The sequence below is a fragment of the Rhinoderma darwinii genome, chromosome 3, assembly GCF_050947455.1.
Source record: "Rhinoderma darwinii isolate aRhiDar2 chromosome 3, aRhiDar2.hap1, whole genome shotgun sequence".
In the NCBI taxonomy this organism is placed as follows: domain Eukaryota; kingdom Metazoa; phylum Chordata; class Amphibia; order Anura; family Rhinodermatidae; genus Rhinoderma; species Rhinoderma darwinii.
This window is the reverse complement of record NC_134689.1, coordinates 95544901-95558034: the sequence shown is the minus strand read 5'-3', so window position 1 is coordinate 95558034 and position 13134 is coordinate 95544901. Positions and strand designations below refer to the sequence as shown.

At 39.1% G+C, this 13134-nt stretch overlaps 1 protein-coding gene across 6 annotated transcripts in view; it reads right to left on the bottom strand.

Annotated features, from left to right (window-relative positions):
• Positions 1 to 4335: 4335 nt before the first annotated feature.
• Positions 4336 to 13134, bottom strand: part of PRR7 (proline rich 7, synaptic) — a 54365-nt gene continuing 45566 nt past the window's right edge. For all 6 annotated transcript variants that reach the window (XM_075860020.1, XM_075860019.1, XM_075860017.1 and 3 more), the window contains one exon: positions 4336 to 5489. In XM_075860020.1, the coding sequence (XP_075716135.1) occupies positions 5110 to 5489 (380 nt within the window). In that variant the 3' untranslated portion in view covers positions 4336 to 5109. The remainder of the gene's footprint in view (positions 5490 to 13134) is intronic.

The following is a 13134-nucleotide window of genomic DNA, read 5'->3' as shown; positions in this document are numbered from 1 at the left end:
CACTTATTATTATTCAATGGAGCCCAAGAGTCTTAGAAATGGCTATGTTTCCATACAGGTATATTTTTCTTATGTGAAATATCACTTGGAATTTCATTTGATCATTGTAGAAACTTTGAGGTGACTAAGAGTGTAATTTTTTTTCGTGTTTTTGCATCAATTTTATGCCACAGTATTACCACGATATAATATGGAAATTGCAGCCAAAAAAAAACATTGAAAACCTACTCATAAGTACACTCATTCCGTTTTATGATAAAATTCAGTATATGTAGTGTGGTCCGGTTGTGATCAAGCTGAATGTCATTATCAATTACATTTTGTCAATTGACTGATTAAGAGGGCAAGATACAGTATGTTGTCATATGGGTGAAGAATTCCAGACACACTGGATGATTGAAGCACAGCCTAGGGGAATCGTGGAACAGTACAAGGCAGGGTGGAGACCGTGCAAGGTTGTACAGTGCTTGGGACACAATGGGGGTGGAGCATGACCAATACACCAGGAGAAGAGCTGAGGGAGCAATCTAGTCCTGAACACGACACAGAACTCTACAGGCCACTATTACTAACATGTCCTACAAGTAAAATGGCGCACAATAAGTAAAGGCGGTTAGGTAGGTCATGTGGGAAGAAATTTATGTTTTCTTAGTTTTGCCTGGAATATGCCTTTAACTTTGTTCCACAAAATCTAGAAACAATTTACACAATGTACTATGTGATTATATAGGTTTCCTTTGTGTAATATTGCATTTTGTTCAAGTAACAAAAAACCTATGAAATAGCAAGATGCACCTAGAAGGAAGGAAATACTTTTCACAGCACGTACCATGATAATTCCACAATGTTATACTCACACTGCATTATTATAGTCTATAAGGATTCTACACATAATGATATAATCAAATATAACAGTGTTGAGTGCCTAAGTATATATCTTTTTCCAGCGGTAAGGAGCTTCAAGCTTACAACACAATAACACAGACATTAGACAAGAGCCAGACTTTTTTATTTACCTGATTTAGCGGGTTGAATTCATCTCTTGGGATCTTCAATTTGTATTGCGGTTCCATTACAAATGCCATTCATTCTGTTAAAGTAGACCCATTGGCTCATGATGCCCATGCTTTTAAATTTCTTATTCAGGTGTATGTCCAAAATAAAAGTCTAACTTCACTCAAAACCTTAAAAGTCTTTCTATCTATACCATACAACCTACATGTCACACAGCAGAAACACCCCTACACTGTGAGGACACCAAACAACTTTTATGTTTATGAGTCATAGAGAATGGGATTTTAGGCTTGATTCTAACAGAGGAATGGCACAATGTAAAGTTGTAAGAAAATATGTGCTTTGTTACAGATTCCACACTGAAAATCTGCAGGAAATACGACAGGTATGAACATTCAGTTTAGTTACAATTCAGTTTAGTTAAATCTGTTTGCATTCATCCCTACCAAAAAATTAAATCTATCCTTTGTGATGAGTCCTCTTATAAAAACTGTCAATCATACTAATGTGAAAATAGGCAAATTTTGTAGCAAATCCCAAAAATTTGAAGTGTAGTAAGTCCCCGTCCATTGTGGTAGGATGTTGTGAAGGCTGAAAGCAAAGAACATTCTTGTGTGTTTGACAGCTCTTGATTTATATTCACTATGAGCCCAGAATTATGAGAAAAAGGATGTTAATGGGAAATATTTGGGTACCAAACAGATAAGATGTTTCCATTGTAGTTTTCAGCACATATCAATGAGCCGGGCTTTGTGTACAGCGGTACTACTAACTGTTAATAATTGATATCTAACGCTAGTAGATTGACATTCAATAAAATAAATGATCAGATATTTGGTCATTTTAAATACCTCCGATCATTAGATACGTGTAGCAAACTTTTTGATTAGCCAATTGTTCCCTACACGGGTTTCCAGCGAGACCGTTTATACACTTTTTCTATGGTATCTTTTGAAGTACCCTCATGCTCTTCAATGACACAAGTTTTGCCATAAACTGTATATATATCAATCTAGTAAATGTTAGTTGTTAAGATTCGCTCAAATGAGATCAATCACAAATGAAAATGATAAGAAGATACAAAATTGCTGTCCCATCTAATGAAAAATTTACATCAAGCTTAGTAAACTTGAGACACATGCTAAAACAGCTCAGCTTCCTAAGTGCCAGAAATATGGGGTAATCCTTATCTCAAAAAGAAGCGCTTAATGAATCATAGATGCCCCTTGACCGTGGATGTTCAATATGCGTGGCAGCTGCCCCCCAAATTATTCCACTTCTGATCTTGGGCATGTTTTTATTCTTTACAATATTGTGTTTGTTCTGCCTGTTATCTAGTATTTATGATCTCAAGCAAAGTCTTACTAAAGGAGATAGTTGACACGATTTGTGCACTGTCTGAGAGGCAAAACAAAGAAATCTACGAGCAGGCGTAGATTTATGGCAAAATTTGTTCAATGTTCAGACTTTTTATTTAATACATTTTCACTAAAACTGTATCTCCTTGGAGACTAGCAGACTTTTCGGCTCACTTTCCAAATTTAGCAAATGACAAGAAAAGTTTTCCTGCAAATTTGTCACATTTCACCATAGGTGTAAACTTCATGATGAATGAAGGCCAATGGAACTTTCCATTCTTGTCGATACGGCCATTTTTTTTTTCAACAATGACAACAGGAAGGAAAGCCATATTGGATGTCCAATTTGACTTATCTTCTCAGAAACTGATGACAAAACGGTCTTCTCTGAGATATATATATATATATATATATATATATATATATATATATATATATATATACATGCTATTATGTTTTGTGTGGCAATAGTCTTGGTTATCTCCATGAGTGTTGCTGTATATTCCTTATTTTGCCTCTGCTGCTGTCAAGTGCAATGCCTACCCAAAATGAGCTGACCTAATACTCGACTATGGACCTGCCTGCAGGAAGTGAAACCTGTGCTTCTTCCACTATCCATTGATTCTGGGTAGTGCTGGTTGGACACTGAGTTGCCTGGGCTTTGTAAGCATTCGGGACTACGGTAATTGTGCTTTTTTTCCTGACTGTAGCCCAGTGAGTTATCATGTATAATACATAACCGCTTATTCTGCAGTTTGTGTAGGAATCATCCTCTTATTTATTGGCGAGGGCTACATTTCTGGCTGTGCTTTCTAAGTACGCCCCTGTTTACAGCCATAAAAGGCTGCTATTCGATTCAAAAGTGTCAAATTCCAATGTTGTGTGAGGTAGCAGCCAAGTGACAACCCATGGTGTTACCTGCATTGAACTTAGCACATTATCAGTTGTGACTGTTGGATGAAGATGCTGCATTCTTCATATATTACTGACGGTTGTGGATGGGACAACATAAAAAAAGCACAAGTGGTTACCTTTCACCCGCAACATCACAAGGCACTGGACCACTGCAATATTGCAGAAACTAAGGAACTGTCACCATTTAGCCTCTGATTCATTTATGCCCTATTAAAGAGGACCTGTCACTAGGTCATATAAGTTGAACTGGTTAACTGACATGAGCAGCGCTATCTCCCTGATTCCAGCGGCGTTTTTCTGTTTTTCCTTGACCCCCCCCTTCCCCCGTTCCAAAGATATGGCCCACTGTTGTGTTGGCAGCTTATATGCTAATTTGCTGTAGTTAGTCAATGAGCATGAACTACCCTAAAGCTGCTTCATGCTAATAAGTAAGCATCAGAGGCAGGGAAGCTAGCTCCACCCCGGGAGAATGAGGGTAGTACACTCCCCCTTGGCTAACTACCGCAAATTCGCATATAGGGAGCTAACACACAGTAGGCCATATCTCTGGAACGGATGGGAGGGGGCAGGAAAAAAGAAATGATGCTGAAATCAGGGAGACAGAGCTATTCAGGTCAGATAACCAGTTCAACTCATATGACCTAGTGACAGGTCCACTTTAAAGGGCAATGAAAGTCCGATAATGACATGTTAATTTCTATGGATGTACCTTTGTGTTGCTGACGCACCTCAGCATCTGTATTATGACTACAATACCCGGGACCTCCCGTGGTTCTTCTGAACCGAATATGGATCACCATAGAACCCTACGGTAATCTAAGATAATTTTAGTAGAACCACAGGAAGGCTGGGTATTGCAGCCTAAACACGTATGTCGAAATGTGGCCACAGTACGAATGTCTGAAATTGGTCTTACACGTCACTACTACTGACATTATATATTAAGTTCACAATGTGCAGTAATATCTAGTTTTAAGTATAGTTTTCTGTCATCAGGACAGCGCCTACTAACAGCTTGATGCTACTACTTGAATCTTTTATCTCACAATTCACTATTTCATTTTTATTTATTTAGAGTTTTTCTTATAACTTAGATAGATTAGGGATTTCAAAGATATCCAATTATGATTAATTATATCTTGATTTAAAATATGAATATTATAAAATGACATTTTTAGTTTTGTTTTACTGGACAGGTCACTTTAGCATCCACAGTGTTGACTTGGCGTATGGCATGTCATTATATCATTTACACATCACAACTTGAAATTGTTCAATGTGAAGCCCTTTCAGATTAAATGTATTGAACATTTTCATATGAAGAACAGAATCTTCTTTTCGACAGTATGTACAACATACAGAAATGGACCCCATGATTGAGCCGGCAGCTAAAATATACACAATGGCTGCCAAACTTTAATCCCACAAAAAGGAAGTGCAACTAAAAAATATAAATAAATAAATAATTAAATAAAGATGGCTTTCAGTTTGTATGAGTCTTCTTAACGTAGAACATGGGATAAAACATCCTCAAAATCCGGTTCAAGCTGAATGTGTATTCGCGGAGAGCTGTACAAGCATACAAGATGCACTTTTGGGGTCCTTTAAATCCATGGTGTCCATGAAACAATTATAGTGCATCAGATTTATTAGTTTTTAGAAAGTTTTGTTTAATTAGATGGTTTATAATCAAACTTATACCCTGATCATCTAAGTTTCTACATGGTCCTATTGTGATGTTCACAGCCCAAACAGTTCCCCCTTTTTATGCTCTTTGGACCACAGCAACTAAGAGATATTTGGTCCAAACTTTAATTTTATTTCAAACAGCTGTAGTCCTGCCCAGAAGTGGAATTGGGAAGATCAGTTGGCAGCCCCTGGGCAGTCTGTGTAGACCCCCACTTCCAATTTCAGAGCCTGACCAGGATGGCCGTCTCACCCCCTGTGCTTCTTGAGGAGGATTAGGTAAAATTGGTGAACTTAGGGCACCTGGAAGTGGTTGCGTATGGAGTGGTCCTGCCAGATGTTGTTTATGGCTCAGGGGTTGTTCTGGTTTCACAAGCTTATCTTGCACAGTGAGAAAAGGACTGAAGATCTTCCTGTAGATACCACGTGTGTCAGTCAGGACCTCACTATAGGGTGGTGGTGGTTCTGCCATAAGCAATGCCTCTTCATAACATGGCGGCTGAGACAAATCTGGTTCTGTAAATTCAATACAAATAGATGATGCTGGTTATTATTCATGCAAAGTGTATTACATAAAATTCATATCTACCATAATGCAATAATACAAGGAATATTATATTTTTATTAACATAATCTGTGACGTAGAACAGATAAACGTATCTTAAATTGCAATGTTAATATAACAATATAAATTAATTTCTGTATTCCAGGAGCATACGCAACAGGACCGCTAAGCATAGAAAATAAACAAAAAGAAATACAAATCCCAGCAATTTTTTCATTAGCCTAGGGCATGACTTTCCAATTTTCATCGAGCTGCCACTGCAGTCCAAAGGAAAACTTTAAGAGCATGCAACTCAGTGCACTCCTGTGGACTGCAGATGTTAAAATTATACTTTTATCAAGCGTTACAAGTTTTTTCTACGAAGATTTCTCAGGGAAGATGTCACTGTGTATGTTTACAAAGATGTCTGCAGGCAGCTATGAGGACAGATAAATGTATGCAGCCCATATATAAACATGTCCTAAAGCTCTGACTCCATGATCTGCGACCAAGTTCCGAAGCGTTATTATAATACAACATTGAAAGGAATGAGGAGTGGTTACACTAAATACTTTCTTTTACTCTTCAGGTGTAGCGTCTAATCGGCCTTGGTTCTTAAAGGGGTTGTCAGACGACAGAAAATGTTCCCAATTGGTTGGGTAATGTAAGATGGAGACACTTACTAATATGCTTAACTGCATTGGAGTGTAGATTTCCCTGCCCTGTCATGTGGTGCTGAAAGTGGAGCTTCTGCCCTTAGCTGTTATCTGTCGACACAGCCTCAAGATGCAGGGAGCTCCCCCCTCTCTGTGTGTTGAGGGGCTGACTGCATGGCTCAGTTCATTAGCTAAGTCAGCCCACTTCTCTGTCATGGCTAATAGATAACAGCTTTATGTCTAGTCTGCAAGTGTTCCTCCTGCTCTCCTTATTATCTGTTATCTTACTTCCCCCTCTTGACTATTAGCATGGAGCTATCTGCTTTCAATGTGAGCCGACTTATTATTGCTGTGTAGGGCTCACATTAAAAGCAGATAGCTCTGTGCTGACAATCAAGGAAGGGTGATGAGATAACAGAGAATAAGGAGAGGAGGGACGCTTGCAGACTAGACATAAAGCTACTGTCCATTAGCCGTGATAGAGAAGGGGCTGGCTTAGCTAATGAACTGAGCCAGGTAGCCAGCCCCTTATTCATGTCAACGACACACAGAAAATGGGGTCTGAGTCTGTGTCGGCACATCACAGCTAAGGCGAGAAGCTCCCCTTCTGGCACCACGTGACAGGGCAGGGAAATATGGACATCCTTGCTGTTTTGAAAGTGAAAGTATATTAAAAGGTCTCTCCATTTTCAATTTCCTAACCAAATAGGAACATTTGTTGTCGGACAACCCCTATAAACATGACGTTGACTTGTGTAATTGTTGCAAATTTTTAGTGCAGAATTCTGAAGCAAAGCTCTGCAACAGATTACAGTACAATGCAAATGAATAGCATATTAGTGCTGGATTATGGTAACACATGCTAGTTTTGCCACGGTTTGGCGTCAACATTTGCAGCAGAAAACTTCCTGCATGTGTGAATTTAGCCAATATGAATACAAACCTTACTGGCATTTACATACACCTTATATTGCATTTCCACTAAATAATATTTATACACGATTCTTCCTATACTGAAATGTGATTTAGGAAATTGTGTAAATGTACTACATGTCTGAATCTTCGTAGCAATCGCTGTCACTTCATAATTTGCTAGAGAATTACATTTACCTACTGTTACTATGGTACATTGCATAAGTCTTGTACTTGTGCATAACACATTCATGCTGTTTATGCTTCCTACATGAAAATTGACCTGGAAATGCTAATGCCATATAATCTACCCATTCACTTTACACTGACAGGTGTCACACTTAATTGTCCCCAAGGATATCCCTCCCTTTTTATTTGGATTTTAGTATTACAGAGATTGATTTGTCAAGTCTGAAGCATCTAAAGAAGTGACAATAATGTAGGCACTAATGCTACTATGCAATAATGGGATAATGACATAATTGGGTTTAAAATAAACTGTCAGATGGCCTTGTTTTTATCGGATGTTTGTTTAATACATATCCTGGAAAGACATTACACTTGGAATAAAACCAAACATTGCCCTTGGCGGATAAGCAGCCTTCTGCTCCTATATCTGAGCTCTAACCTTGTACGCTAGGAAAGCATTTGTAGATTATCACACAATACTATAATTTGATGCTGTGACCCATAGTCAGACAAATGTCCAGATAATTCAGGGGCAGTGGTCTCAGCTGTCCATTTTCAAGTTGCCAGTGCACGGATCCAGCTGCAGGCCATGCCCCCCTCATGACTATTCCCAAAAACAGAGTCAAAGCGGCATAAGAGGACACATGGGACTCGTTTAGTAGTTACTCGGTGTAGATGACAATTGACTATTCTTTCATTATCAAGTGTGGATTACAAATTATCCTGCAATTTTACCTTGAGTGGATTACAAGTTGTTCTACTGAGAGTACCAATTGAATGACTACCCTTCCCTCCAGGCAATTGCTGCCCTAGTTGAAAACCATCACGTTTCTAGAGCTTCATTGCCCCCACCAGTAAACAAAGTCCACATTGAACCGTAGACTCCCGATTAAGAATAACACGTTCTAATAAGGCTTTCTCCATCTTTCACTTATTTGACCCAAGGCATCAAGCACTCCTAGACCATTCTATGTACATCTCAAAAACATCCTCTTCTTTGATCTAAACACCACACCTTTAGCTTGAACCATATTATTATTTTTCCAGTCATCCAATGTTTATTGCCTCTGTACTCTCCCATTTTAACCTTTTCCTTATATTTTCAAGTATGTCTGTTTGCTATTCCTCAAGTAAAGTATCTTGTATCCATGTGTTTACTCCTGCAGATGACATTGGTATTTGGGTAAGTAAGGAAATAAATTCTTACAAAAAAACCCAAGCATTTCTTAGGCCTCATGCACACGACCGTAGTGTTTTTCTGGTCCGCAAATTCCAGGACCGTGTTCCGTGAAATGTCCTCCGCAGTTCATAAGTATGTAATCCGCAGTTCATCCGTATGTAATCCGCAAAATGCGGATATAAAAAAAATCCTAGGTAAAACAGGATGACGACAGAACTCATTCCCGGTCGTCGCCTAGCAACACTTCCGCAAATCCGCAAACTGTGGTTGACACACGGAGGTGTACCCGCATTTTCCACGGGCCCATTGACTTCTATGGGCATGTCCGCATCGAATTTGCGGGCCGTAATAAGACATGTCCTGAGTTTGTGCGGCACGGATTTGTGGACATGCAGGAACCCGTGAAAACACGGATAGTGTGTATGGGCCCATAGAAATGAATGGGTCCGCAATTCTACCGTGGATTTTCGGGGAACTTGCGGACGCAAAAACACGTTCGTGTGCATGGGGCCTTAGTCAGTCCAAATTTTTGCATGCTAGTGTATATTGAGAGAACTGAGGTCTTTCCTATATATAGCCAGCAGCAATGCAGAATGACAGATGTTGTACCCGCCTAGGGCACTGCTGCCTCCTCTGACTGGGTGGATGGCTGTCTACAGTTGTGTTCTGGAATGAATATTCACATAAGCTTCCCTGTTTCATACCAACAGGTTGAACCTGGAGGCAAGTAAGACACAAGGCAATTGATTCCGCACTTTGATGGGTTCTAGAACACAGTGGGCTTAGTTTATTGAAGGTGAGGAAATGGATGAATATTACAGATGAGCGAATCAATTTTAAACAAATCGAATTCGGTCTGAATGTCCCAAAAGTTTCAGATCTACCTAAATCTGAAACTTTTGAGGTTCACGTTGCACAAATCAGAAAAATGGCATCTGCCGCCCATTTTGCAGATTAGAAAAAAACAAGAGCAGCGAGAAGTTTTAAAAAAATATTAATTTTGGCGAATTCGCTCATCTCTAATGGAGATAGAATAGCAACAAGGAGATATGTTAGAGAGAACAAAGTCCAAATTAAGTTTGGATTTCTTGCGACGATCGAAGCAGCTTGTGAGTCACAACTTGGCGACATTTCCTTACATTACTGCGATATATGAAGTGCAACACAGCGATTTTTGGATGCACAACCTGTATTGCAGCCAAAGCCTGCCATGTAACCCTAGCCTTTTTGCAACAACTTGTACGTATCGCCTACTGAGCCTCAGTTAGTGGCTGCATGGGTGTAAGTATTCTATCCATTTTAATGGTACAGTCTTTCAAAGGCAATATTGTCTCATCCCAAACATTGGTGACATATTGCTAGTATATGTCACCAATGTCCAATCGGCGGGAGTTTAACCATAGGTGACAATTGCTAAAATTTTCACTTAATCTCCTGCCAACTCCATCCAAGCAGTGGCCTGGAGAAAGCTAACAGGAGACAAAATAGCACAGCACTTTCTGTTTGTTATAGGGGGCTAAAGGCCATGCTGAGAAGATAGGGTCAAAACACGCTAGTCATAAAATGGAGAGAGAAGTAGGAGGGAGCAGGAGGAGAGAGAGGAGACATAGGCTGCAGTTATATGTCACTCCAGTGCTGGATTCTCAGCTACACTGCTCATTACTTCTTGGTATCCTAGATGCTACTGCTACAGCTTTGAGATATATATATATATATATATATATATATATATATATATATAAAAAATGATAGAAAGAGATAGGAGAGCAGGATCGTCCTCTTCTCTAGGTGTGCAATGTATAGAAGACATGACAGCCGTTAGACTCCACCCACTAGCTCAGAGAAAACTTTGAATTAGAGATAAAGCCTACAGAGGGGAAAACTGCTAGACAATGCACAATACAAGTGAATACAACTGCCAGAAATAGTGTTGTTCCTCATGTACCCACATATGACAGCTTATTCTGAAAAGTTAGGTAGGCCTTAATAGGTGGAAACCCAATGATAGACATAAGATGCAGCAATGTTGGAAATAAATAGGGTATACATTGTCTATTAGTTTGTATACAGCAATCTTTAACCAACCTCATACATAGCAATTTTATATTGCCCAGAGTCAGACTAAACTTCTGTTGGTATTATTTACTCTGTATGTGGTCTCATCATTTGATCCATACACAAAGCAGGTATATGTTGCAAAATCTGAATGATGAAGCAAAATTATTATATCCTCAGTTTCATGTATTATTTATGTTTTTTTATTTGTGCACATTCACTTTGCTACAACTTTAATTCATTTTGGATTCAGCTAGTCAGCTCCCCTCCCTCAATATAATGCTGCAGTTAGATACCTGTGATACCAACACTATGAACTACAGTTAAGGCAGGGGCTTGTAGATGCAGTCATGAGATTTTTATCCGACTATGGTACAAAAAAATATATAAATGAAAAAGACTTGGGTTGGAAAAAAATTGCATGAAACTTGAAAATGAACACTAGAATTGTTTGTGTTTAGTCCCATACTATTGTTGATGTCAGAGATAGGAAAAAAAGAAAAAAGTTTATTAAACCAAGACCTAGCACTTACTTGCCCCAATTCTCCGAAACTATACATCAAAAAACCATAATGGGACAGTCATTTATTTATATAAAAATTAGAAAAGAAAAACGTGTAAGGCATTGTCTGTCTGCCAAGTCATTTCATTGGCTACCAATTTCTTTTAGAATAAAATGTAATGCTTTGTCATCTAAAAAGTACCCTACAATGCTGCACCTTCCTACATTTCTTCTCTTAAACTCTCCCCCACATGTGGCTGGTATACTCCGATTGTAAGCTCTTGCGAGCAGGGTCCTCACTCTTGTTTGAATTGTAAATGAGTTTTGTCACTATGTAATGTCTGATATTGTCTGTCCATGTTCCCTCTAAATTGTAAAGTGCTGCGTAATATGTTGGCGCAACATAAATAAAATTATTATTATTATTATACTTCACAATATAAACAATTTTTAGCAGTTCAATCACTTTTCCATCCCTTCAGATTGTAAGCTTTTGAGCAGTGCCCTCTCCATTTTATTTCAGTTTGTAACTGTTTAGTCAATAATAAATCTGTATATTAAAAAATTCCCTAAATTGTAAAGGGGTACAGAATATGTTGGAGCGATAGAAATACAGAATAATCATAAAATTCCCAATTCTTTGCAGACTCTACCCGTAACAACACTATAAAGGAAAAAAATGCTTCTATAAAAATAGTAAGACCATAAGAACTCTACTTTTGACTACATTGTTCTTTTTGTATAGCTATTTAAAGAGGCTCTGTCACCAGATTTTGCAACCCCTATCTGCTATTGCAGCAGATAGGCGCTGCAATGTAGATTACAGTAACGTTTTTATTTTTAAAAAACGAGCATTTTTGGCCAAGTTATGACCATTTTCGTATTTATTCAAATGAGGCTTGCAAAAGTCCAAGTGGGTGTGTTTAAAAGTAAAAGTCCAAGTGGGCGTGTATTATGTGCGTACATCGGGGCGTGTTTACTACTTTTACTAGCTGGGCGTTGTGCATAGAAGTATCATCCACTTCTCTTCACAACGCCCAGCTTCTGGCAGTGCAGACACAGCCGTGTTCTCCAGAGATCACGCTGTGTCGTCACTCACAGGTCCTGCATCGTGTCGGACGAGCGAGGACACATCGACACCAGAGGCTACAGATGATTCTGCAGCAGCATCGACGTTTGCAGGTAAGTCGATGTAGCTACTTACCTGCAAATGCTGATGCTGCTGCAGAATCAACTGTAGCCTCTGGTGCCGGCACGATGCAGGACCTGTGAGTGACGTCACAGATCTGCACTGCCAGAAGCTGGGCGTTCTGAAGAGAAGTGGATGATACTTCTCATCAGAAAGCCCAGCTAGTAAAAGTAGTAAACACGCCCCGATGTACACACATAATACACGCCCAGTTATACTTTTACTTTTCAACACGCCCAGTTGTACTTTTGCAAGCCTCATTTGCATAAATACGAAAATGGTCATAACTTGGCCAAAAATGCTCGTTTTTTAAAAATAAAAACGTTACTGTAATCTACATTGCAGCGCCTATCTGCTGCAATAGCAGATAGGGGTTGCAAAATCTGGTGACAGAGCCTCTTTAACTAGCACTTGCCTAAAATTATAAATTGATATTTTAGACTCAAAACACCCACGTCATTAAAAGGGTTTCACAACACACAGAGTGCCTATGGCTCCATAAATGGTACTGCCGTGTGCATGAGGATTTGAAGAGGGCCTGCTACCTCTCCTGACATGTGGTTAGTTTTAGTAAATACTTGTATTCACCATGAAATAAAGATTTTTCTTAGAACCCTACGTTGCGCCGTTCCTCTTTGTTCGTACTAGACATTTAAGAATGAATTGACAACTGGGTGTTACCAGTTGGGGGTGTGTCCCTACACAGACTGACACTGTCCAATCAGTGCTGACACAGTGAGACTGTGTAAGGCCACGCCTATTTATTTATTCATACTTTTCTCAGAGGAATAACAGAGGAATGGCACAAATCAGAGTTCTAGGAAAATATGTTCCAGAATGATTTCATTGGGAATACAAGTATTTACTAAAATAGACATATCGTGACAGGTGCTCTTTAAGGGGTTAATATAGAAGTTTGAGGTGCAGACTGCTG